General features: G+C 40.3%; 1 protein-coding gene across 1 annotated transcript in view; it reads left to right on the plus strand.

Annotated features, from left to right (window-relative positions):
• Positions 1-26021, plus strand: part of WWC1 (WW and C2 domain containing 1) — a 117899-nt gene that overhangs the window by 42504 nt on the left and 49374 nt on the right. The window contains exons 2-5 of the mRNA XM_081934449.1: positions 6748-6857; positions 22590-22793; positions 23705-23781; positions 25395-25474. Coding sequence (XP_081790575.1) covers positions 6748-6857; positions 22590-22793; positions 23705-23781; positions 25395-25474 — 471 coding nt within the window. The remainder of the gene's footprint in view (positions 1-6747; positions 6858-22589; positions 22794-23704; positions 23782-25394; positions 25475-26021) is intronic.

Raw genomic sequence — 26021 nt, forward strand, 5'->3', positions numbered from 1 at the left:
GCAACTGAGTACAAGAAAAAAAAAGAAGCGTTGTATTCCACTTTGCCTAAGCAGAATTTCAAGTCAAATCATGTAGAAACTACACTCACTTTTTTATATTGTGCAAAAGTCTGCATTCATAAAACCATCCAGGAAAGGTAACTGTTAATACTGCTGTGAAGCAAGTGCTTGTGATTTCTTAATATGTCATGATGAGATATAAAGATGTATGTAGACAGTTATGGCATCTAAAATCAGCATATTCTAAAATTACAAAAAAACTACTTGTAAGAAGTAGCTATAATACACAAAGTAACATACACCCTAATCATATAGAAACTTGCAAAAGGTTTTGAAAACCTTGGATATACTAGACTAGTTGTTGGTAAACACTGCTTCAGCTATAGTTAGCTCATGCTCCCAAAATTCATCTTGCAAAATCAGAAAAACAAAATAATTTTTTTTTTAAAGTAATCTGGTCCTGAAATAATTTTTGTTTACAAATTTCTGGATGACAAAAACCAGCCGAATGTGCCTTGGAAGCCTCTTAAAATTGAGCACTAAGCATGAGGAAAGCCCTACTCTGGGCCACCAAATAAGAGACAATCCCCTTCCAAGGACCACCTGCAGGGCCTCTTCAGCTGATCTTAATGGACGTCTTATAATGATCTTTTAAGAACTTGAGTAATAAGCTATTTATGGTTTAGAAACTACAGTAATATGCTGTAATTATATTTGCAGTAGCTCACAAGCAATCAAAGCAGAGCTTTAGGGATTACATGGCATTAAATGGTCCTATTTAAGTATTCCACGTTGCATTCTGCTTCTTGATATCTTCAAAGGTATCCCCATGGAGAATGGACTGAAGTAACCCATCGAGTGATTATTTGTGTGTAGATCATTGAGACCAGGCTTTGATCCATTTATGGTCATAACGTAAAGATCCATCATGTTTAAAATTCATGTTCATATAACTTGAGGTAGCAAAATCTCTAAGCCAAAAGATTGCCTATCTCTACCCCTTTATCATAGGGGAGTGGGCAGAATAATTTGATTTAGCAATCAGATAATAGTAGCAGAAGAAAAGCAAGCTAGCTACTGATGCTTCATCTGATTGTCAAGATTTACTGAGATGTAATTTTGAAGTGGGCCTGAGCTTTACAAAAACAGAACAGTTCAAGTCTAACCATATTTGTTGACTTATCTGCCCTTGTGGTTTATAAACAAACTATGCAATTGAATCTGCACCACACACTAAGGTACAGTTGCAATCAGTAAGCAACCATAAGAAAAGATTATTCATTTACACATACAAGTAGTTCTTGGTTAATTATAGCAATTGGGACTGGAATTGCTGTTGCTGAGTGATGTGGTGTGGTTCACATGCCCTATGTAGAAACAGCAGTTCTGGCAATCCTGGTTGCTGTCATTAAGCAAGGATTGTGGGAGTTATTAATTAATTAACTTCCTATGTCCATAGTTTCTGACTTCTTGCCAGCGTCCCTATTAACTTTGCTTGTGGGAAGCCAGGGAAAGTTGGAAATCATGATCACATGACCATAGGGCTGCTGTAATGGTTTGAACTCCGAGGGCTGATCAGAAGTGATTAAATTTGTCTTTAAAATAGGTTTTATAAATCATGTTATCTCATGACAAGTTTCTCAGGTTAGACTTTGTTCCAAGCTATAGTTATGCAAATCAGATGAAGAAAAGAGTTGGAGTTTCAACAAGTTCCCAGTTGCGCATATCTCTAGTGTAAGATCTGAATTTCACCAAAGGGAAAGTATTGTATGTACATGTCTGTAGCACAAACATACCTACATAAATTAAGAATTATATGCTGTGTAGAAACGGAATGAACTAGATTCCCTTATTTAAGATTTTATTTTTTTTATTCTTAGATTGTTTTGTTTTATTTCAGTCTTTGCCAATCAGCATTTCAAAGAAGTTGGCTTTGACTATTTTTCAGAGGATTCTCCTTTTTGTTGCTTCATAGCTTCTAACTATAAGTGTGACAACTAATGACAACATAGCATTCTTATTTATATTTGGGGAGAATATTCTAAAGAAGCCCTTTTTTTAATGAAGAGATACTTACCTGCCCCAAAATTCAGTCATGCCTACATCTGTGATAAAACCTTATGTACTTTGTAGCTCCCCTCCCGCATAAAGTGTAATTGCAGTCATCAAATGTTTGATCATTTTTATTTTATACATTAAACTGGCATCAACATATTCTGCCAGTTAGCTTTCTTTGAGCCAGTCATTCTCTCTTAGTCCCAGGAAATAAGCTCTAGGGCTTATTTTTGGTGATACACAATTGGCACCCCACTCTCCTTCACGTGCACAAGAGGTGGCACGCGTGTGGGAACTGAGAGTATTTGGCAGCAGTTGCAGCCTGCCGTTCCTTTGGTTGGCACAGAACCCCCACACCAATATGAGTTGGGCTTATATTAGGTGCTTAAAATCAGGCTAGAGTTTATTTTAGGGGTAGGTCTTATTTTTGGGGAAACACGGTATTAAGTTATAAGGTATTGATGAAAACATGACTATAAATTTCAGAGAATTCAGTTTAATTTAGCTCTTGGTTATTGGAGACAGTAGTAAATCAATGGTATCAGTTCTTAGACAAAATCATTTGTGCTTACATACATTCCGCATCTTATATTTCTCCTGGATCTTTCAACATTTTTTTTAGAATCAATAACTATGTGCCACTTTCGTAACTCTATCCTCTGTCCTTTGAGAAGTTACTAAGATTGTCCCCTGATCAGGGTCTCTGTGAACATAGCATTTTGTTGGTGTTATCTTTTAAATCACACAGTACTGTATTACAGTATTGTTTTATCTTGAATAAAAATTAGAGGCAAATGATGCATTGTCCGTTTGGCTATGAAAAAGCTAGCTATATTGAATAGATCGAGCTTTATCTTCTCCTGAAATTTTATTGTCATTTTTTCTAGATGTCAATGTTGATGATTCCAATGGCCATTAACTAGGAGTTAATGCTATATTTACCTGCATCTCATGAATTGTTTTTAATACATGACTTTAGCCTGGGGCAAAAACATGGAAGATTTGGTTGTGTTTTATGAATAGAACTTGAATTAGCAGGCAATTGGATGACCCTAATATCTTTTCTAATTTTCTGATTCTGTTACTTAGAGCAAATAGCAACGTGGTGGTATAGGCAAACTACACTACAGTATGCAATTTTTTTAAAGTAACAATGGTTAATCAATCCAAAGTTGAACAAGCCACATCTGGGCTTGGAATCTCCTCATCACTGTAATTGCATATCTCTTATGTGGTACAAATCATATTTGTTTAAAATCATATTTTTGTTCAAATCACAATTTACAAAATATGCACTTGTTTCATATTTATTTTGGCTAGACTGTATTCATATTTATTTTCAACTGTACAAAATCTCATTTGGTAGGATTAGGCATACATTTTTAAATATATGCACATAAAATAGATTGTGTGCTTTTGTCATAGTAAAAATTTGCAGTTTTGCTTCTGAAAATCACATTTACCAAAAAACATATGAGTCTTTTTAACTGTTTGTTTAAAATCATGATTATATGGCTTATAAATAAGTTAGTATTTTATTTATTAAATTATTCATGGTATGCAGTGTAAAGTATATAAGTCACACAGGCATATATATAATTCATTATATAAATTTTACATGGAAGAAAACAGTGCAAGTACACATGGAAGTGACAGTACAATAGTTATCATGTCTATGCTACATATTGGGAAAAGTGCAATAAAAATACCCCAATAAAATTGTACAGTTTGATTTATGATGTATTGTGGAAGAGAAGGAGGAAAGAAAAATAAATTGGTGCTGACTAAATAAATAAATAAAACATGATTCTGAGTATTTTTAACTGAGAAAGCACAGTGAGTGTGCAGAAAGGTGCTGCAGAAATGCAGTCTGTCTTGGTATTGTTAACAGTTGTTTGATGCAAGTCAATTCATCATAGGTAAACAGAATCTAACAAAAGCGTTGCAGTTTCTATTATATGTCAATGAGAGATAAAGCTTAGTTAGTTAAAATTTTGCTTAACAACAATTAATTAAGTTTTTTTTTAAAAAAATTCTCAACTGTTGGATGTCTCACAAAAAAATATGCAAAAATCCACATATGCAATATAACAATCAAGATAAACCAAAGGCTCAATTATATTCTAAAGAAAGACATAACCATATAACTGTAATTTAATATGATAGCAAAATCTCATACAATAACTTAAAATCATGTTATTGATATCCTTTCTGGAAAAGAAGAATAGTCTAAAAAATTCTAAATAGATACTTTTTGCCAAATTTTGGTGTTTTATTAGGATCACAACCTGTTCCCATGAATTCTCTGCTGATTAGACTTGATGGATAACAAAACATTAACTCAGCAATAAAACTCCCTTTTTATCTCCTTGAAAACCCTTAATTTGGAGTAGAGTTGGGGCGATGGAGCTGAGCGTTTACTGGCCAGATGCCTTTCCTGACACCATGCAGAGATATTGCAGCAGATCCTTTTTTTCTGCCCTAGGAAAGAAACATCTCCCACTATCTAGGATTGAACTCTCAATCTTTTGTGTAGGAGGCACGAGTCTTCACCATGAGGCCATTACACCACTCAAACAATAACTCAATAATATTTATATTTATATTTATATTATTTATATTTATATTTATATTTATATTTATTTAAGTGGTTGTACTATTTTTGATTTAGAAAAACATAGAGACTATCTTGGGAAATATGAAAGTAAGACAGTGTCCCTATGGACCACTCATTTAGGAACTGTTGCATCAATATTTTTCTCATAAGTTTTTTGTTGATTTGAATTTCTCTCTATAGTGGTACATCATAGACTGAATAATAAGAAAAGAACAGATGAGTTTTAATATGGAAAACAGAGGAGAAAATGGAAGATAAAGCGTAGTTGGCTTGGAGATCAACATCTGCACAGCTTAGATGAGAGGAAGGTTGATGTGCTCTGTAAACAATGTAAAAAAGGATTTCTGTATTATATGGTACATATTTATGTTAAGGAGACAATGAAAACTTAGCTTAGGGAAGGTTAAGGAATATGTAGTAATATAACTACAATAATAACAAATATAACATAAATACCTGGGAAAATACTGAAAAACATAATAAAAAAACAGATCTGTGAACACCTGGAAATAAATAAAGTTATAACTAATAGCCAGCACGCATTTGTTAAAAACCGACTATGCCAAACCAATATTATTTAATTCTTTGACAGAGTGACTAAATTAATAGACCAGCAAAATGCTGTAGACATAGTATACTTAGACTTCAACAAGGGCATTCGACAAAGTAGACCACAATCTACTACTTAGTAAATATGGGATAGACAGCATCACCACCAGCTGATTTGTAACTGGCTAACACAAAAGGTTGCACTAGAAGACCTCCAAGGTCCCTTCCAGCTCTAGAATTGCATCATATTATTTAAGAAATATATAGTTAGATAAACTGCATTTTAAAAAATCCATATTTTTTTCAGGATTGACTTACTAAAGAACTTCACCAGGATTTGCATTCTATTTTCAGAGACCAGGATATAATTTCCAAGTTGTCTTATGAGTTGAGAATTTTGGCCATTCTGACCATAGTGTCCACATGTTTTATTATTTCACTATTTCTTATATTTATCAGTTATTACAGTTTCTTCACATGGTTCATATACACACGTATATCCATCACTTTTGGAAATGATTAATATTATATAGAGCACAGATATGCATTCTGGTGTATCTATATTGCTTATATATTGTCCAAAGCACCTGAGGGTAGAACAAGAAGCAATGGGTGGAAACTAATCAAGGAGAGAAACAGTTTAGAATTAACAAGAAATTTCCTGACAGTTAGAACAATTAATCAGTGGAACAACTTGCCTCCAGAAGTTGTGAATGCTCCAACACTGGATGTTTTTAGAAGAAAATGGATAACCATTTGTCTGAAATGGTATAGGGCAGCGATGGTGAACCTTTTTGGGCTCATGTGCCATAAATGGGGGGAGCGCAGGGGGTTCTGCATGGGTCGTGCGCAGGCTCTGGAGGACTAAAAACAACCCTACGAGCAAACTGGAAGTGACTTCCGGTTTGTTCGTTGAGTTGGTTTAAGCCCTCCAGAGGCTTTAAGGAGGTCCCTGAAGCCTCCAAAGGTATTAAACCAACCCTACAAGCAAACCAGAAGTGACTGGAAGGCCTCCAGGGGGGGGCGGGGAGGCTCTTTTCTTCCTCCCCAGGCTCCTATAAAGCCTCTGGAGCCTGGGGAGGGCGAAAAATGGCTTTAAAAATGGCTTGCGCGCTGGCCAGCTGACAGGGCAACACCTCGCGTGCCTTGACAAATGGCTCCGTGTGCCACCCGTGGCACACATGCCATAGGTTCACCATCTCGATTATAGGGTTTCCTGTCTAGGCAGGGGGTTGGACTAGATGACTTCCAAGGTTCCTTCTAACTGTTGTTCTGTTCTATCTAGAAATAATTAAGATTCCATCTTCAGTAAAAGAAGAAAATTCATAGATTTTTTAAAAAATGAAAAATAAGACTTTGATGTGTACAGTGGCAACTCGAGAACAGGTCAGGAATCCTTCAGCAGTTGAGATACAGACTTACTACACATTTGTTTTTTAATGATGAGTAGAAGAAGACTGCCATTAATTTTTTTTATTTCTTGTAACCAGGGTCTCATGTGAAGCATAATACATTTTCTATTTCAGGTATACTAAACCACTTACATTTGCTGATTGCATATGTGATGAATTGCCATTAGGATGGGAAGAAGCCTATGATCCTCAGGTTGGAATCTATTACATTGACCATAACACCAGTAAGTGTAACATGATTTTATATTTAATGCATTGATATATAGTACTCATTAGTGATGAACATACATTGAAAATTATAAAGAAGAGATGTTTCAGAACATGAAGGGGAACAAACATTTTAAAGCAGATGGATATTTTTTCAAAGTTCTGCACAAACTTTAAAAGTGATGTAATCAGATGGATATGAGTTTTTCTTAGTTGTTATTTATCCTATGAAATGTGGCTTTTTTCTACGGTTGTCTACTGTTTTTAAAAAGTGTGATAAAATGTAGCTTCTTTATTGGATCATTATGCAAAATTAAAAATAATTATGGAATGATATTAAAGATTTACATAGGTGGGATATTTTATTTAAATGTTAATTGGTTTAATTTTAAAATATTTTATGACATGCAGTGTGATCTGTCTTAGAATAGCTTTGGTTTTTAAATGCTGATTTTTACACACACGCACACACACACACGTGAGTAATCCAGCATGCAGTTCTTTTCCAGTGGGAAAGAGCACAGAAAAAGAAAAAGAAGTAATAAAAAGAAGTAATAAGGCAAAGAAATTAACTTCATGGAATAAGAAAAAGAAAATTGAACTTAATTCAATTTAGGTTAATACCATTCACTGTCACTCATATGCTTCTATTCTTGTAAACCATCCTAGGTTCCATTATATCCGTATATACCGCACCATGCATTGTTTCTAGTTCTTTAAACTTCTCACCTCTTAAGAGTTTTAGTAGCTGCATCCAGTCAAAACTTCCTCAGTCTTTTCCTTTTTCCCAACCTATTTGTTCTTTCTTAATATATTTTTTGGGATTGGATCCTCATTCCTTCTGTCCATATAACCAAATCTCCTAAATGTACTTCTTTTGTGCACTTACTAATTGTTTTAATTCAATTCTCCATTCATTCATTCATTCATTCATTCATTCATTCATTCATTCATTCATTCATTCATTCATTCATTCATTCATTCATTCATCCATCCATCCATCCTCCATTCATTCTTGTTTGTATCTCTTCTGATTTTATCATGCATAATTTGTAAATACCCATTCTTGCCAGCTACTCCAACCCACATACCCAAAGACTGTACTACTTTCAAAAAGTCTGGTTAATTCTAGGTGGCTAAACAAAGGTAACTTATCTGAGTATTTTTTATACAGGTTTTTTTGTAAAAGTTCCATTGTAGGAGGGGGAGTGGTCACGTGTGGGTATTCTCATAGCCTGATTGGTCCAAAGACTGAGAGCAAACGCTTAAATACTCCTGGCTTTCCTTTCCTTCCCAGTTCCTCTCAGTCTTTTTGGTCCAATCACTTGAGAATCTGTGTGTAGGTAGGAAATTATTGAGTTGTTTACTTTAATTTGGTCTGGATTTGGCTAATTGGGCATTTTAAATAGTTTCCCAACAGTTTTAAATATTGCGGCTGTGGCCCAAAGGGACAGGGTCTGCCTCTAAACGTTTGGGGGGGCTCTTGGGGGCTCCTGCCTCCCTTCTGAGGGCGCGGAGCCTAGCCCGACTCCCGGGACTGCGGGGGTGCTGGCTCTGGGCAGCTGCAGCCGCGCCGAGGCTTGTAGGTGTTTTTAAAAGCAGCCTTCGGCGCCAAAGAAAAAAAGACGAGGTTTGAAGCGGCTGGGAAAGCCGCGGATCGCTAGAAGCGGCGTTTTTCGCCCGGGTGCGATCTTTTCTAGTTGTGTGAGGTGCGAGTGAAGGGGGAGTGCGTGCGGGACTGCCGCGAGGCCCCAGGGTGCCGCCAAGCCGCTGCTGCTGCAGCGGAAGGTTGGAGAAGCCGCGCCACGCGGTTTTAGCTTCTTTTTGCCGCGTTTGTGTTCCGGCGGCCATTTTGAATTGCGCCACGTGCGCGCGGCCCTCTGCAAGCTCGGAGCTCACCGCAGGCCTAATTGCAGGCGAACGGCCTAGCACAGGCCTTGCTTCTACGAAGGTCCAGGCTCCGAAAGGGCCTACAGCGGCCTTCTCTACGCATCCCCTGGACTACTGGACACGTGAGTAGGCGATGGAAAGGGACGCGGGCATTCCCCAGGGCCAGGCCGAGGGTCTGGCAGGAGGGGAACAAGCAAAGGGGGCCGGGGATCCCTCGGGTGCTCCAGGGACGGCCCAGCGACCATCCAGGGCCTCCACCAGAGAGGAGGCAAGGAGACATAGGGCATTGAAAAAGACCTTTGCCAGGGCCGAAAGGCAGGCCAGGTCTGCGGGGCGGGCTTCAGCCAGCAGGTCTCGTTCGCCCATCAGGCCTACATCAATCCAATCCTCTCCCAGAGGATTCAGCCCTTCTTCCCCCTCTGTCTCTCCACCCAGGCCCCGCAGGTATTCTAGGCGGAGGGAGTCTCCCTCTCCTTCCCCCTCTATCTCGCCAAGGTTAGCAAGGGGGGATGAGGAAGATCCCTTGGAGGGTACTTCCAGGGGACCTGTTTCCTCACGCAGGCTGGCCCCTCAAAGGCCTGGCTCTTCTTATGGAGGGGGGGGGAGGATCTGGACCACCTCCCAGAGAATATTAAGAGGCTTATTTCGACTGCTATTACTAGGGGCATTGCACAGAGAGATAGGGGTTCCCTTTCTGCTAGATCTCAGTACAGGGCATCGTCTCCGTCTATGGTAAGCGAGGCCTCAGCCCTGGGGGAGGAGAATCCCCAAGGTATGGGGTTCTCTGAGGATGAGGAGACTGCTAGGCCCGAGAGTCCACCGCCAAAGGGTCTCTTTCACCCGGTCATGTTCAAGATCCTTCTGAGCAAGGCTAGGAAGACCACCAAGGTGGGCACAGGTGATCCTACGGTTCCTCCTCCAAGGGACCCAGATATGGCCATGTTTTCAAACACGGCCACTAACAAGGCTGAGATTCCGGCTCCCCCTTTGTTCATGGAGGTTCTGACCAATCAGTGGTCTCGTCCTTCCAATTTCCCTAACCCTGGGAGCAATGACCGTCGCTTCTATAATGTGGAGCAGACCTTTACGAAGGCCATTCAGCTACCTTCCATTGACGCCCCGGTGGCCGCCCTAGTGTCTTCTTCCCCAGTGGTGTCTGGGGACGCGGCTGATAAGTTGAAGCCCGAAGACAAACGGGCGGAACTTACCTTGCAGAAGAACTTTAACGCCACAGTGTGGGCCATTAAGGCGGCGGCTGCTGCGTCTTATTTCAACAGGGCTATGGTCATGTGGCTTCACCAGCTCCAGGATCGCATACCGATCCAGGACGAACGGTTGCATCAAGATCTATTCAAGATCGTTGCGGCTGCCGAATTTTCCGCTGACATGACTTTGGACGCAGTGAAGTTCGCGTCTAGCGCCCTGGCCACTTCGGTGACTTCTCGCCGTCTCCTGTGGCTGTGTAATTGGCAGATAGATAATAAGGCTAAATGGGATCTGGCGGCCGCCCCGTTCAAGGGCCCCAACCTCTTTGGGGAGGCTCTCGACCCGATTCTTGTCAAAAATAAGGACAAGAAGAAGGTCCTCCCGTCTTCTACCAAAAAGTCAGAGAACCAGTCTCATCCTTACCGCAGGCAGTCTTATAGGGCATCTGAGTTTGATCATCAACAACGCTTTTCTTCCTTCAGGTCGGACAGGCAGTTTTCGCGGCAGCCCTATCAGGACTGGAATAGGTTCCAGCATCAATCTCGGCGGCCCTTTCGGGGGGGCGGCGGTCGCCCGTACCGTAGGGGGAAGTGACTTGAACCCGAGTCGTCCCATAGGCGGCCGCCTGTCCCTCTACGCGGATCGTTGGGACGACATCACGTCAGACACGTGGGTGAGGTCCACAGTTCGCCAAGGACTCAGGTTAGAATTTCTCTCCACACCCCCGAACTCCTTCAGGTCGTTCCCTCCGTCTCGGAGCCTGGAGCGCCGCTGCCTGATGGATCAGGCAATCAAACATCTCCTGGACATTCAGGCAGTGGAGTTAGTCCCCCGGTTGGAAAGGGGGCTGGGCCACTACTCCAACCTGTTCGTGGTTCCGAAGAGTTCGGGGGGTTGGCGAGCAATTCTGGACCTCAAACGTCTGAACCGTTTCCTGCTGTACAGACGCTTCAAAATGTCATCACTCAAGTCTATTCTTCAGGGCATCAGGAAAGGGGACTTCCTGGCATCGGTAGACCTCACAGAGGCCTATCTTCACATCCCAATCTTCCCGTCTCACCGCAGGTTCTTACGGTTCTCGCACGGGAACCAACATTATCAGTACAGGGCTCTTCCGTTTGGCCTGGCCTCGGCCCCCCGCACCTTTACGAAGGTGCTGGCGGCACTGGCAGCGCACCTTCGGGCTGTCCCAGTGAGACTACAATGTTACCTGGACGATGTCTTGGTCCAGGCGGGGTCCCTTCCGCGGGCGATCTCAGACCTCCAGCTCACCATCCGGACTCTTCAGTCCCTGGGGTTCTCAGTAAACTTCCCCAAGAGCCATCTGTCTCCCTCCACTCGCATCCTTCATCTGGGGACGGTGATAGACTCAGAGGAGGGGGTGGTGCGCCTGTCTCAGGACCGTCAGGACGGGTTGCGCCAGCTGGCGGAAAAGGTCCGCGCAAGTCGGTCCATTTCTGTCCTCACGTTATCACAGTTGCTGGGCAAGATGGTGTCGTGCATTGGGATAGTTCCGTGGGCCAGGCTCCACCTCCGCCCTCTGCAGTGGGAGCTCATTCCGTTCCAGAGGGACCGGATGAGCAACTCGCTCCGTACCCTTCGCCTCCCGGCGGGGGTGCGCACCTCCCTGCTGTGGTGGACGTCGTCGGCCATCCAGATGGGCTGTTCTTTCTGGGAGCCGGACAGGGTGACGGTCACCACGGATGCGAGCTTGTTCGGGTGGGGAGCTCTGATGGGTTCCCGCCTGGCTCAGGGCAGGTGGACCCAGACAGACCTCCGCCACAACATAAATTGGTTAGAACTGAAGGCGGCCAGGCTCGCACTCCAACACTTCCGGTCCTCGGTGGAGAGCCGACACGTGCTCCTTCTGACGGACAATGTGGCCACCAAGGCTCACATCAACCGTCAAGGGGGGACGCGGTCTCGAGCACTCTGGCTGGAGGCTCTGAGGCTGGGCGCCTGGGCAGAGAAACACCTCTTGTCCTTGGTCTCGGAGCACATCTCCGGCCTCTCCAACCATCAGGCGGATTGGCTGAGTCGAGCCACTCTGGACAATGGCGAGTGGCAGATCCATCTGGACCTCTTCCGGGAGATTTGCCAGCGGTTTGGCGCACCCCTGGTGGATCTCTTCGCGTCTCCGACGAACGCGCATCTGCCCCGGTTCTTCACTCGCTTTCAGTCCCAGGGGGCGGAGGGGACGGACGCTCTTAGGAGCAGGTGGCCGGCCGGTCTCCTGTACGCTTTCCCCCCAATTCCGCTCATCCCGGGGGTTATCAGGAAGGTGGTGGCGGAGAAGGCCCTGGTCATAGTGGTGGCCCCCTTTTGGCCCAGGCGACCTTGGTTTGCGGATCTCACCCAGCTATCGGTGGCCCCTCCATGGAGGATTCCACGGGAGGAGGTGATCTTGCGCCAGGGGGTCCTGATCCACCCGGAGCCCCAGTGGCTTCATCTAACCGCATGGTTGTTGAACGGGGGTTGCTGTCCTCGGGGGTTATCCGCACCATCGAGGCTTCCAGGCGTCCGTCCACAAATCGTATCTATAACTCAACTTGGGACATGTTCGTGAGGTGGTGCTCCCATCATCAGATCTCTCCAACTAGAGCCACCATTCCTAATGTCTTAGATTTCTTGCAGAAGGGCTTAGAGGACGGTCTGTCACACAACACCTTGCGGCGACAAGTGGCTGCTCTATCTTCAGTTCTGGGGGGAGTGGGATCCTCTTCTCTAGCTCATCTTCCCCTGATCAAGAGGTTTCTCAAGGGGGCGGCTAATCTCCGGCCTCCCCCTGTCCACAGGTTCCCCACGTGGGACCTGCCCCTGGTCCTCAGAGCCTTAACGGGGGCCCCGTTCGAGCCGCTTAGGTCGGTTCATCTTAGATTCTTGTCCCTTAAGGTAGTTTTTCTTGTGGCGATTACATCCGCCCGGCGTATCTCGGAGCTGGGCGCATTATCATCCAAAGATGACCTCTGCCATTTTCATTTGGATAGGGTAGTGCTTCGGCTTGACCCTACCTTTCTTCCGCAGGTAAACACTCCGTTTCACAGGGCTCAGGAGATTGTTCTGCCGGACTTTTGTCTGGGGCCGTCTTCAGATAGGGAACGGCTCTGGCACCGTCTTGATGTTCGTCGAGCCTTGCGCATTTATCTCCGGAGGACGGCGGAATTCCGCAGGTCGGAGGCCTTATTTGTGTCCTTTCAACCCAGGACCTTGGGGGCTAGGGTGTCTTCGGCCACTATTGGCCGTTGGCTGCGTCAAGCCATCCAAGAGGCGTATGCGGCAGCGGGGCGGCCCGTCCCCTCTGGGATAACGGCCCATTCCACCAGAAGTGCCGCAACTACGGCGGCGTGGGCCACTAGGGCCCCCCTTGAGGACATCTGTCGGGCCGCCACTTGGGCGTCCTCGACACCGTTCATCAGACATTATCGTCTGGATTTGTTCGCTTCGGCGGATGCTGACTTTGGGAGAAGAGTGTTACAGAGGGTGGTAGCAGATACTCCCCTTGGGCCATAGTTATTGGTTAAGTTATCCTTCCCTTGGGACTGGGCTTTGGTATGTCCCACACGTGACCACTCCCCCTCCTACAATGGAAAAAGAACGTTGGTCTTACCTGAACGTGTCTTTTCATTGTAGTAGGGGGAGTGGTCACAACCCGCCCTATTTTTAATGTTGGGGCCAAGGGGAGCCCGGGGTCCTCCTGGGGAGGGAGGTTGTGTTGTTTGTGTTTATTGTTTCAGTTCTGCTGTTCGCCTTCGAGGAACTGGGAAGGAAAGGAAAGCCAGAAGTATTTAAGCGTTTGCTCTCAGTCTTTGGACCAATCAGGCTATGAGAATACCCATATGTGACCACTCCCCCTACTACAATGAAAAGACACGTTCAGGTAAGACCAACGTTCTTTCTGAGGGCCATATTTATTTCTCAGAGGTAAAATGCAGCCTTGGAAAATTATCAGAAACTTCAAGGGCATTTAATTTATGGGATCAGGGATGATAAGGGTAGACAATCTCTTGTGATAAAAGGAACTAATACAGGAACTCATTTCTACAACATCTTTGACAGGTGGTCCAGCAAGGACTACAAAGTATGTTTGTTTTTGCACTGAAGAGAGTTTGTTTTTCACCAGAAGGAACACTTGTTTTGTACAGTTTTCCTTTCAGAAAGAGTAACACATAGAACTGAGCACAATAGTCCACACAAATGTTGATTAATTTAGCAAAGAATATAATGCAGCTTTGTTATAGGCTTGGCATTAGTTGCTGGGTATATTTTTCTGGGTATATCTTGATATAGCTCAAAGGTATTGGTTTTGATAGGTCTACCTTGTCCAACCTGAAGTGGCCTGTTTAGTATCTTCATCCCACGAGAAAATCTTGTGTTTTGTCAAACTAGGAAGTTGAAGCTGAAGCCTAAGATAGGCTGTTTATTTGTTACAGCCTCATCTTCACTGAATAATATGCCCTTAGAAATGAGGTTTACATCACCATTACAGTATTCTGGAACCTGATTAACATGGGTTCTTCCTGAGAGCATTTACCTGCTGTATTTTTGCTTAATGTTTGTTCTGTCATTGTTTGATTTTGTAATATCAAATTTTACTTTTATTTTTGCTTGTTTGTTATCAACTGGAATACTTCATTATTGATTATGATCGTCAGCAGCTAGTGGTCCTTGGTGGATTCATTTTATGCAAATGAAATTAATAAATTCTTAGGCTCCAAATCTGTAACCTGGGTTATAATTCAAATTCATTATATTTTGGAAAGGATTACAGCATTTATATAGATAGAATATCGAAGAAAAACTATTACTATTGAGTAAATGTATATGTTTGTTAAAGGTGATGTGAGTTGTTTAAGATTCTTTTTGTTTATTTGTTTATTCATATCCTGCCATTATTATTTTTCCAAATAACTCAAGACCGCAAACACATATTAGGAAGCCACTAATGGTTTTCAGTGAAAATAACAATTAATGCTGTGCTTTTTTCCTAATGCAGGTCAGTGTTAAAAGATACTATTTTACCTATGATACATAAATGTTAGATAAGAATCTTACAAGGGAAGTTTTATCATTAGCAACTGTCCTGAAATGAATTGATATAACCTACACTATGCCAAAAGTATTCGCTCACAACTGAGTCTGATTATGTGGATGGGTGAGCGAATACTTTTGGCATGTATTACAAATGTGAAATGTAAGTCTCTGAATGCTTTGTGGGTGTAAATCTCATTACTTCTAATAGTTTTAACTATTCTAGTAATTTAAATAAATTTAATGAAAATATTTTTAACATCCTGGAGGAAAGGAGCTGACGTAGCAACGATATGACGTGCGATCTCGGGGCTCTGAGATCACAGTCAATACTTTTGACACTGGACGGTCCATCTGGACCTAAACCATCCCGAAGAGACAGTGACAGGGAAGAGTACGTCTTGCTGATCTCAGGGACATCACAAAGTCCCTGATTGATCCAAGAGAATCTCTTTTACCCGGGGACAAAAAGAACAGCCTCAAGCTGCTGAAGTCGGGACAGGTCCGCAACGGAACGAAAAGTGGAAAGAAAAAGTGTGTCCATCTGGTGAGGAAATTTTATTTTTATAAAAGACTGCCCAAAAAAGATTGAAGTTAAATTAAATTGGTAAAGAAAAGGAAAAAAGCAATGGAATTAAGCATTCTTGGACAGTCTTGTGTTATCTTTTTTATTTTATTTTTCCTGTCGATGGAAGTTTTGTGAATATTTTTTACTTTTTAAAGTGAAAGTTTTGGATTTTCTTCTATTTCTTTTTTTTATCTGTGGATTAAATTTTTTCCTTTTACAATATTGGTTGGGATGGATTTTTTCTTTTTAGTTGGTTTCATTTAAGAACTTTATTTCATCTAAAACCTGAAACATAAAGAAGATTTAAAAGTTATGAGTTCCGGTTCCGGCGGCGGCGGCGACGGGCAGCTCTTTGCCTGCTCCGGCTCCCCGGTGGGCTTCCCCACTCCTTGGGGGGCACAGGACACCCCGCAGAGGGGTCCTGCCGGAGGGGCGGCATCGCGGAGGACTCCTGCAGCGGCGGTAGCCGGCGGTAGCCGGCGGGAGCTCTCTCGCGCGCCCAAGGCACCGGGGAGCAAGCTCGGAGGGCGCTTCGCGTTCCTACGCCTCGCGCCTCGCTACAAGCCGACTGGAGAATGCTACAATTGAAGGAAGCAGCTGCGGTGCGGTGAGGTTGCTTCTCTCTTCATCCCTTACTTTGCATGAAGATTTACTCAGCTTTTAAAACTTTAAAATAACTTTCGGAGCATTTTAGAGGTGCGGCTGGAGGGAGGGGGGTTTTCCCCCCCCCTTGGACAAGCGGCGAGAAACAATTTTGCTCTCAGCCCCCAGGGAAGGAGGAGGGGGGAGAGCCAACGAATGAAGCCTCACTTAGGCTGAGATGATTTTCTTTTCAATTTAATCTTACATATTACAATGATTTGAGGACTTTTGGAACTTTTTAAAAACTTCGTTACGCCTCTGTGCCCAAAACTGGCAGGGCAAGATGGCACACTTCCGTTGTCTTTATGAACTCTGAAACCTGACTCCACCTTTAAAATTCAGGCTTCCGGTCTTTGTCTCCGTGTCTCCCAGAGGAATCTCTTGTGGATTGGTATTTTTTCAACCTTCTAGGGGAAATTTTCTATCTATTGCCAGACTTATTGGAGAGATTCTCTTCTGCCTGGTTCTTCTGCTCCCGGATTCACCTGGCTACCCTTCTTTTCTAACTGCTTACTTCATATTTGGACTGAACTTCTAACGTTATAAAGGATGGCATCTAAAAGACCCCCTCCTGGAAAACCTGGCTTCGCCACTTCTGCTCCAACATCTGCAACATCCAGTCCAGCCACACAGTCAAAGATAACAGAATTGATGCAACATAAGACTACAGAGATGGACTTTCAACAAATGCTTCAACAAATTCTACAGGGCCAGGAGGAAATCAAGAAACAGCTAAGGGAAATGAAAGATGAAATTAAAGAAAATCAAGCCCAAATATATAAGAACTCACAAAGACTGAATCTTGTGGAAGGGGGGGTGGAGGAGGTGAGGGGGGGGGGTGGAAGCTGTGCAGAAAGGGAACAAAGACCTTGACATCCAACAGATGAAATTAGAATTTGAGAGAATGTCCTATTATCTTAGATTTCAAAATGTTATAGAAGAAGATGGGGAAAATATAAGGGACATCATGACAAACATTCTGGCTGACTACACACACAAAGAAAAACAACAGATGGGGTGGGATATAGACCTGGTTTATAGAGTGAACTCAGCTTACGCTAGAACACACAATGTACCCAGGGAGGTTCACATTAAATTCCTTAGAAAAAGCACAAGAGATGAGATTCTGGGTGTACAAAGGGGGCAAGCATTGACATATCATGATATGGAGATAACCATTCTGAAGCAGATCCCTAAGAAGATTAGAGAAAAAAGAAAAAATTATTCGCAATTAGCGAATAAATTATACCAGAAAGGGGTGTGGTTTAGATGGTTGATGCCTGAAGGTATGCTGATATTCTGGGAGGAGACAAGAATTAGAATTAATTCACCCATAGAGGCGCAGGCCTTTATGGAAAAAAATAAAACACTCCTAGAGAAAACACCAGACACTACAACGGACACGCAGGACACGGGAGGGGCCAGAGCTCTGCCAGTGGAGGGAGATGGGGCAATAGCAAGAAGACTCAGATCACAAAAATAAACAAGAAAATCATATTATTATAAATTGACCGAAAGTGAAAATGGAATTATATTTGGATTTTATACTGTAATGTTTAATTTGATTGAATTTAATAATAGAACTAATATGCTGATTGTAATTAATTATATACTAATGCATTATATATAAATGTATACTATGGGTATGGAGGGAGGGGGGCCTCACACATTTTGCAACTGCCAAAATTTGTATACCTGTCCATTTACCCTTTTCCCTATAAATTTTGAAAAACCAATAAAATTTTACTATTAAAAAAAAAAAAAGTTATATAAAGACGGTAGCAACCTTAGAGGGAAAAGAAGTTGCACTGCCACTTAGAGGTTGAGGGTTGAGAGCTAGAAACATTGTTTTTTCTTTGTTTCCTTTGATCATTTTGAACAAGCTTCAGCTTGTTGATAAAGAAGGGCATGGATTGTTCACGTAGGTGCTCTTGGATGCTTGTTGCTAGCTGGAAAGAAATGAAAACAAAGATTTATTTTTAAACTAGAGTGGCAGTGTTTATTAATTGCAAGGATGACACAACTTCAAAAAGAAACCCTAACACTACAACAGATTAATTGAAAAAATAATCAAAAATTATTCAAAAATTATTAGAAACAACAGAGAAAATCGAGAAGAGATTGGAAAATTTTGAAAATATAAACTTTAATGTGGCAAAACCTGATGGAAAAATGGAAGATACTCAGCAAATAGAAGATATTCAGCAAATGGAAAAAGTGGAGGCTGGAGTTCTAAAAACCCAGGGGAAAAATGAACAAAGAGGCAAGATAACCGTGGATATTGACAGTGAACTGAGTGTGGTTGGAGATGGAAAGAGTGGAACAAGGAAAGGGAAGATAGATTGAAAGGTGCTTTATTCTAGATTTCAAGGTATAGAAGAAGGAAAAAGAGAAGAATGGATGGACTTGAGATAAATTTTGACCAAAACACTACTGATAATCAAAGATAAACTGATTAAGGAAGCTGATGGAGGGTTTCAAAATTTTATAAAATATGTAATAAGCAACAAGTTGCGAAGAGAAGTCCAAACAAATTTGATTAAGGAAATAACCAGAATATCAATTCCACAAATGGCAAAAGAAATAGGACTACACTATTATTGGAAAGACACAGGTTGAGATATGAAAATTAATAATAATTTGTTTTCAATTTTGGAATGTTTGTTATAAAGGGAGATTAAAACAACTATAGTCATTTGAAGGATGAGGTATGATGATAGCAATTATATATAAATATTTGTGATGTAAAGTAGATAATTTGATATGAATTAGAGGTGATGATGGTGGAAGGGATGCACGAAAACTCTGTGTAACCAATTGACACATTTTCTACAACTTTGTAATGGAGGATTATTTTATTTGTTTTTATTTTAAAAAAATTGGGGAATTTTTTTTTAAAGTATAGACACTAGATTTGGTCAGTGTAGCTGAATAAATATATATGTCTGCTTTGTAAACAACAAAAGAAAGAAAACATGGAAATGGCCCCGTTTGATTTTATGTTAGAATGTTTAAAACAAGGATGAAAAGAAACATAAAATAAAAAAGTAAAGTCCTGATTATTGCCAAAAAAATATTTTCAACATCTTGTAACTATCCTGTTTCAGAAGGTGTGTGTGGCTTTTTTTTTTTTTTTTTTTGAGAATTTAGTGTAGCGGTCTTGAGGCATAGAACTATGTGACTGTACTGACTTACGAAGGCAATTCCAGAAGTCCCAGTTGCCATCATTAGATGAATTTTGCGCAGTTGCAGCATCCTGTGATAACATGATTGGATTTTGAGACTTCCTACTAGCATCCCCACTGACTTTGTTTGTCGTAAGCAGGCAGGAAAGTCACAAATGGCAGTCACATGAGAATGGGAAGCTATGATAGTGTCATTGCAAGCTCGTTGCCAAGCACCCAAATTGTGATTATGTGACTGTAGAGAAACTGTGACAGCCATAATTATAAGGACCTATAAACTTAACAAGTACTGTGATCTTAGATTTAATGATAATTTAGTAAGAGCATACCATCCTGCACTAACTAACACTAGTTATGTATAAACATTTAACCAATTTTAATGTGATAGAATATGTATTCTTTGAAAACAGTCTTACTTGGAAAAAACATAATATTGTCTATTAATCTGTCACTGCATAACATTTCAAAGTTATGCAAAATTAGCAGTATGAAAATATGGAAGCAAAATATTCCTCTTTCAATTCCATTGCTCTCTTCCCCCCTCCTCCAAAAAAGTACTGATGGTCAGATCATATTTGATTTTATAAGGATTAAGAACTACCACAACTGATTGATGCCCTGGAATTACCACTAGATGGAAGAAAATAGTTTTCTGTATCTCTTTATGATTCATAGCTTTTCAGTCTGGTAATCCCAGTTCTGGAAGGCTAAAACACGATATACCTGAAAAGAGCTAATTCAGCCTTTAGCAAACTGGCATCATCTAGAGATGTTGATGCTACACTTCCAGAATTCACAGAGAAGCTATCAGTAATTTTTGACCAATAATTGAGCATTATTTATTTTCATAAAATCGAAAGAAAGTAAATTAGAATTAACCATAAGTAAAAGCTCAAGCTTCATTAGAAATTATGGGAAAGGCAATACATTATAGAATGCTGAATCTTCGCATCATTTACAGAGCTTGACATAGTCTTGTCTTCCTTATAGTCACCAAACCAGCAACCTCCAAGCATTTGAAAAAGTAAATGCTTTGGTAGATGCCTTTCTTCATCACAGACCATTTAGTCCGAAAGAAGATCCTCTTGTTTGCTTGAGTCCTTTAATGGTTTTTTTGTGCAAGAGTTTTCTGTTAAATATTAAGGAACTCCTAAATTATGCAGGTTAGATTTCTTTGTTGTCCTAGAGCCCAATCACATTAATGATTTATTCTGTGGTAGCTAGGCATCCCACATATAAATAGCCTAGCCCTAGAGCATTTAAAGCCGACGAAAGAGCAGAAATGTACGTATTTTTCTAACTTTTCAGACCAATTTTCTCCTATAGACTTTTTAGAAGTACACAATTTAATTCACCCCACTTGCTCACTAAACAGAACGGAAAACCATTTCAATAATTTCTTATTGCATCACATACATACTTTTCCTAATAAAACTACTGGAATTTCTGTCTATCTCAAATGAGAAGTAATAGAGATTCAGGAGATAATCCAACTTCTTTTTGTAGTTGTCACAACTTCATTTTCCCTTATTCTTAACTATTCATGCTAAATAAAAGATTCAATAATTTAAAACTGTACACTCCCAGATAAACATATTAATATATAAACTGGGTAAAATGAACCCAATTTGGGGTAATGCATTTTTGTATCTCACACTCTCAGTTTAGCCACAAGTACACATAGTGCATGCATAACTTGTGGAATGCAACGCATTTTATGGTGAATGGCTGGGCATCTAAAATTTCTCTGCATAAAAGTTATCTAAGAGTCTTCTCAATTCCTATTTTGGATGTTCCATTTTTTCTTCTATGGCAGAAGTCCCCAAACATTTTGGCACCAGGGACCAATTTCATGGAAGACCATTTTTTCCACAAACTGGGGGCAGATGGTTGCTTGCTCACTGCCCAACTCCAGCTGTGCAAGCGGTTTCCTAAGCCACAGACTGGTCCATTGCCCAGAAGTTGGGGACCCCTGTTCTATGGGATGCAATTTTCTTAATTCTGATAAATTAAGAGATTTGGCTTTCACAATCTGTGTTGTCTTTTTGGCATTTAAAAGATGATAATGATTGATTGGCAATTGCTATTAGAAAGAACAGGAAGCTCCTGTTTGTATTGTATTGTGTAAATGTGGTGTACGTCTAAGTTTTGTGTGTGTGTATTTTACATATTTGTAAATAAAATTTAAAAAAGGGGGAAAAAGATGATGATGATGATGCAGCCCCAAGGCCATGTAGCCTAGTAGCCTGTCACTAATGTTTCAGCTTCTTCCATTTCTTGGAAGATAGACCAATATCATCAGAGTAAGTAAACAAGACTTATTTTTTTAAGAAAAAAAGAAACAGATTCTAAGCACTCTTATTCAGTTTCAATATTAAGCTGCTGTATTTCACTATTTTAAGGAAATAAGTACAGAATTAACTTGATCAGAGATATAATGTAATTTGTTTGGTTTCAATTAGCATATTACTTTAATACAGTCATTTGAGATTTTAAAACTGATTTATGGCATAGAGCTGTATAAAAATCCATGTGTATAGTTTATCCAACAAACTTTGCTATAATAGGTGAACCAAGTGTCTGACCATAATCACACAACCTTTAAAAAAACACTCTTGCTATAGTGTGGTGTATATGTCATCCAGATCAGTGGTCATATAATGCTTTAACTTTTGAAGGTCTGAAAATGTTATGTGTTGTTGGCTTACAGCCGTGGCTTTCCTTGTCACCTGAATCCTGATCAATGGCTGATTTATGGGTACTGATACATCAGCCTGACTGTCAGTTAAGAGATGCTGCTTCTGCAGAAGTATTTCTGCTCTTTTGCTGTCATTGTTCATTCCCAGAGGGAAGTGAAGGGAACTGGATTAGCCTTGCTGTCTTTTCTGACATGACATCCATGTATAGCTTTACTGTCCATAGTTAACATAAAATACAGATCACTGTTTAATAGGAAGCTGGTTCATTCCTCCAAAATTATCATCATTTTCTGCATGGATGCTTGACATTAAGCAATATAAATAAAGGATATCATTTTAACTACTAGGTTGGATTCTCGTGATCTGGAATAAATAAGAGACAAACCGGTTTGTCCATTGAACACATAGCAAAACTTCATCTTTAGCAGACCTTATGCCATACGTATCAAATAAAAATCATAAAAACCTATTATAGGCTAAATAGTAGTTTATGTTAGATTTATCTCTAGCTTGTTGTATTCTTGTTTAAAGAAACTACCCAGATAGAGGATCCTCGGGTGCAGTGGCGGCAGGAACAGGAACATATGCTGAAGGACTACCTTATATTGGCCCAAGAAGCCTTAACTGCGCAGAAGGAGGTTTACCAGGTCAAGCAACAGAGGCTTGAATTGGCCCAGCAGGAATACAAGCAACTTCATGATGTCTGGGAACACAAACTGGGGTCTCAGACCAGCTGTACGTGTCTTAAATTATAATTTATGAATCTAAGAATGTGCAGTTTATTTTTCCTCTGGGAGCAGGTTTTGTCTTTAATAATTAGATTTTATGTTTTCAGAAATAGGGGAAAACAATTTTTTTTTGTTTCTCCCTTCTAACACATATTGGAAAAACTTAAGAGCATTTCTTCCCCAATAGTTAATTTATACCTTTGCAGACTACATTCCATATGCAGGTTTGATTCCATAAATCTTTGCACTCCCACTTTTCATGTACAGGCAGTCCTCACTTAGCAATTGCCTCATACAGTCACCGATCACAATTACAATGGTGATGAAAAAATAACTTTGCAACCCACATTTATGACCTTTGTAAATCTGAAAAGCAAAGGAAATCTGAAGTGAGATAATAAGGATAATAAGCATTTTTATTTAGTAACCACTTAGCTAACAACCATGTTTCCATTCCCAATTGTGGTCACTATACAAGGACTAACTGTAACTGTATTTTATATTGTCACACCATTCACTGTATTCCCCCCTTTTTTTGCTGTATTATGCAGATGTTTTTCTTTTTACTATTCAATTCTACTATTCTAATGAAAATAGCTTGTAAAATGGAAGATTTAAGCTACTCTAGATTTTATTTTAATTACCTGGTCCAATAAATGTAATACCTCTGTATGTTTTTTTTAAACAGCTCTGGAACTTCAGAACTTGTTTAAAAGGGGAAAATAAATGAAATAGCTTAATTTATGTAAGGCTCCTTCCCACCTTTTCTATTTCGAAATGCTTAAGATATCCAACTAAAAATGTAGTTTCCGGCAGTTTAATTTCTTTTACATTAAAAAAAAAACACGTGTTTTGCATTTGTTCCCATTTCCTTAACTCTTTGCTGTTTTTTTTCCCCATTTTCCCCTCTTACTGTAGTAGCCTCCAGTTCATCCTCTAGCTCAAAATATGATCCAGAAATTCTTAAAGCTGAAATTGCTACCACAAAATCTAGGGTAAGATAAAATGATTTTTATTTATTTTTAAGTTATTAAAATGCTTCTAGAAAAAACAACCACATATTCAGTTGCTGTGTAAAATAATTACCATTTGCAGATTTGTACATAACTAAGGAACCAGAGCTTTATAATATTGTTGATTTACAAATCCCAGAATATTTCACCCATGCTGGAATATATGGTTAAGCAATATCAGGGATATTGGTTCCCCATATTAAAAGAAAGCAAGTTAAGAGTGCCTTTTACTAATATCCTCAAAGAAATGTTTTACATTGCAAAATATTTATTCAAATTATTGTTGGCTGTTTCCTCCTAAGTGAAGTGTCATAAGGATTCACTTTATTTTGAATCTATTATTTATGTAGCATTCACATGTTGGTGTTAACTGCTGTGGTCATTGAATCTGTTGGATTCATATATTGAAAAACACAGAAACCTCCACTTCCTCAATACATTCCATAGTGATGTATATGGAAATCCTGGCTTGAATTAAAACAAGCACCTTTTTTATAGCTGTCTGGAATTCTGACTTCGGATCTGTCAGCAGTTCGTACAAATAATCAGGATCAAAGATCAGTGATAAGGAACTTGACTAAAATCAAAGTTTCATACAGGCCTGTGCAAAGCATCTAAGGAGTGCTTGTCTATAATTGCTTTGACAAAGCAGACCTTTGATGCAGTTCTCGTCTCTTGAATTTCGAAGTCAGCTGTATGTGAATATATTTATTAAAGTGAAATGAGTAGATACCACAGTCTACCACAACACATTTTCTCAACTGGAGATGTCAAGATAGGGCACCTTGTTCTTCTGCATAAGCAATACTTGAAAGTGGATCTGATCAATAGATAGAATAAAGGCAATGCCAAAAAGTGTATAACCATTTAAAAATAATCTAGATAAATGTTTTACTTTATTTAAATAACCTGAAATCTATTTTATCTGCGTAGGTGAACAACTAATAATTACAGTTAGTCCTTGATTAATGAGTGTCCTGTTTAGTGACCATTCAAATTATGACCACATGGAAAAAGTAACTTTATGGTCCTTGTACTTAGGACTGTTGCAACATCCCTGTAATCACATGATAAACATTTGAATGTTTTGCACAATTCTGACTTCAGATCTATCAGCAGTTCTACAAATAATCAGGATCAAAGATCGGTTATGTATCACTATCTGCTACATTCACAATCGGCTTCCAAAAGCAGAGTTGAGGGAGAAGCCAGTAAAATTCAGGCCATGTGATATCTCTCTTAGTAACTGTATTAGTTAGCAGCAAAGATGTGGTCATTAAATTACATTATTAGATGATGATACAAACAGCTAGGAAAGAAAAAGAAATATACTAGTAGCTAAAATTGCAAGAGGGAGTCCTGGTGCGCAGTATGGGGGAAGTCAGGTGGCCTAATTATGTTTTCAAACTGAAAGTGTGGATGCATGGTCATCAATGAATTGAAAGAAGTTAAACTCTAATACTAAGTAGATAGCTAGCTTTAGCAGAGCACTTATATGGGCACCCTATTTTCTTTGATTCTTGGCTTTTTTTTAAAAAAAAAAAGAAACATAGTACACACTGGCTAAAATATTGTTTTGTTTCACTTGTCTATAGGTTAATAAACTCAAAAGAGAAGTTGCTCACATGAGACAGGAACTCCAGTATAAGGAACATGGTTTTCAAACACTGAAGAAGTAAGTTAATAGCATCTTCTGCATTCTCTCCCTCTCTCTCCCTCCCTCTACCTCTCTCTCCTTTCCTTCTCTCTCATTCTCTTCCTCTCTCTCTCTCCCTCTCTCCCTCCCTCCCTCCCTCCCTCTAACTATCCGACTAGTTGAAAAATGTAGATTCTTGTCATTATTGACTTGAGAATTGAAATTAAAGAAATTGTGAGTATTATGCAAAGAGAACAGCCTCGGAACACAAAAAAATAGTGAACAGTTTGAGGAACAGATCTTAGAGAAGTATGCAGGCTTTGTATGTTTATATGATGGGCTGCACTTCACAATAAGAGTAGAGATAATTCAAATAGGGGAGAATAAGTTTGTTTTTATATAGTTAAGTCACAGGGATGATAATATCTACCAACCTTGGATGCATTTAAGATAAGTAAGTAAGGTTGAGTCTGATTTCTACTTGATTAAGAGATTATCAAGAAATGTCCAGCCGATTCAAATGTTGGGGGGGGGGGGGGGAGGAAATCCAAGTTTAAAAAATGGTAAAAACAGTTCCCTATGGTTG

The sequence above is a fragment of the Natrix helvetica genome, assembly GCF_964273705.1.
Source record: "Natrix helvetica genome assembly, chromosome: 1".
NCBI classification, from domain to species: Eukaryota; Metazoa; Chordata; class Lepidosauria; order Squamata; family Natricidae; genus Natrix; species Natrix helvetica.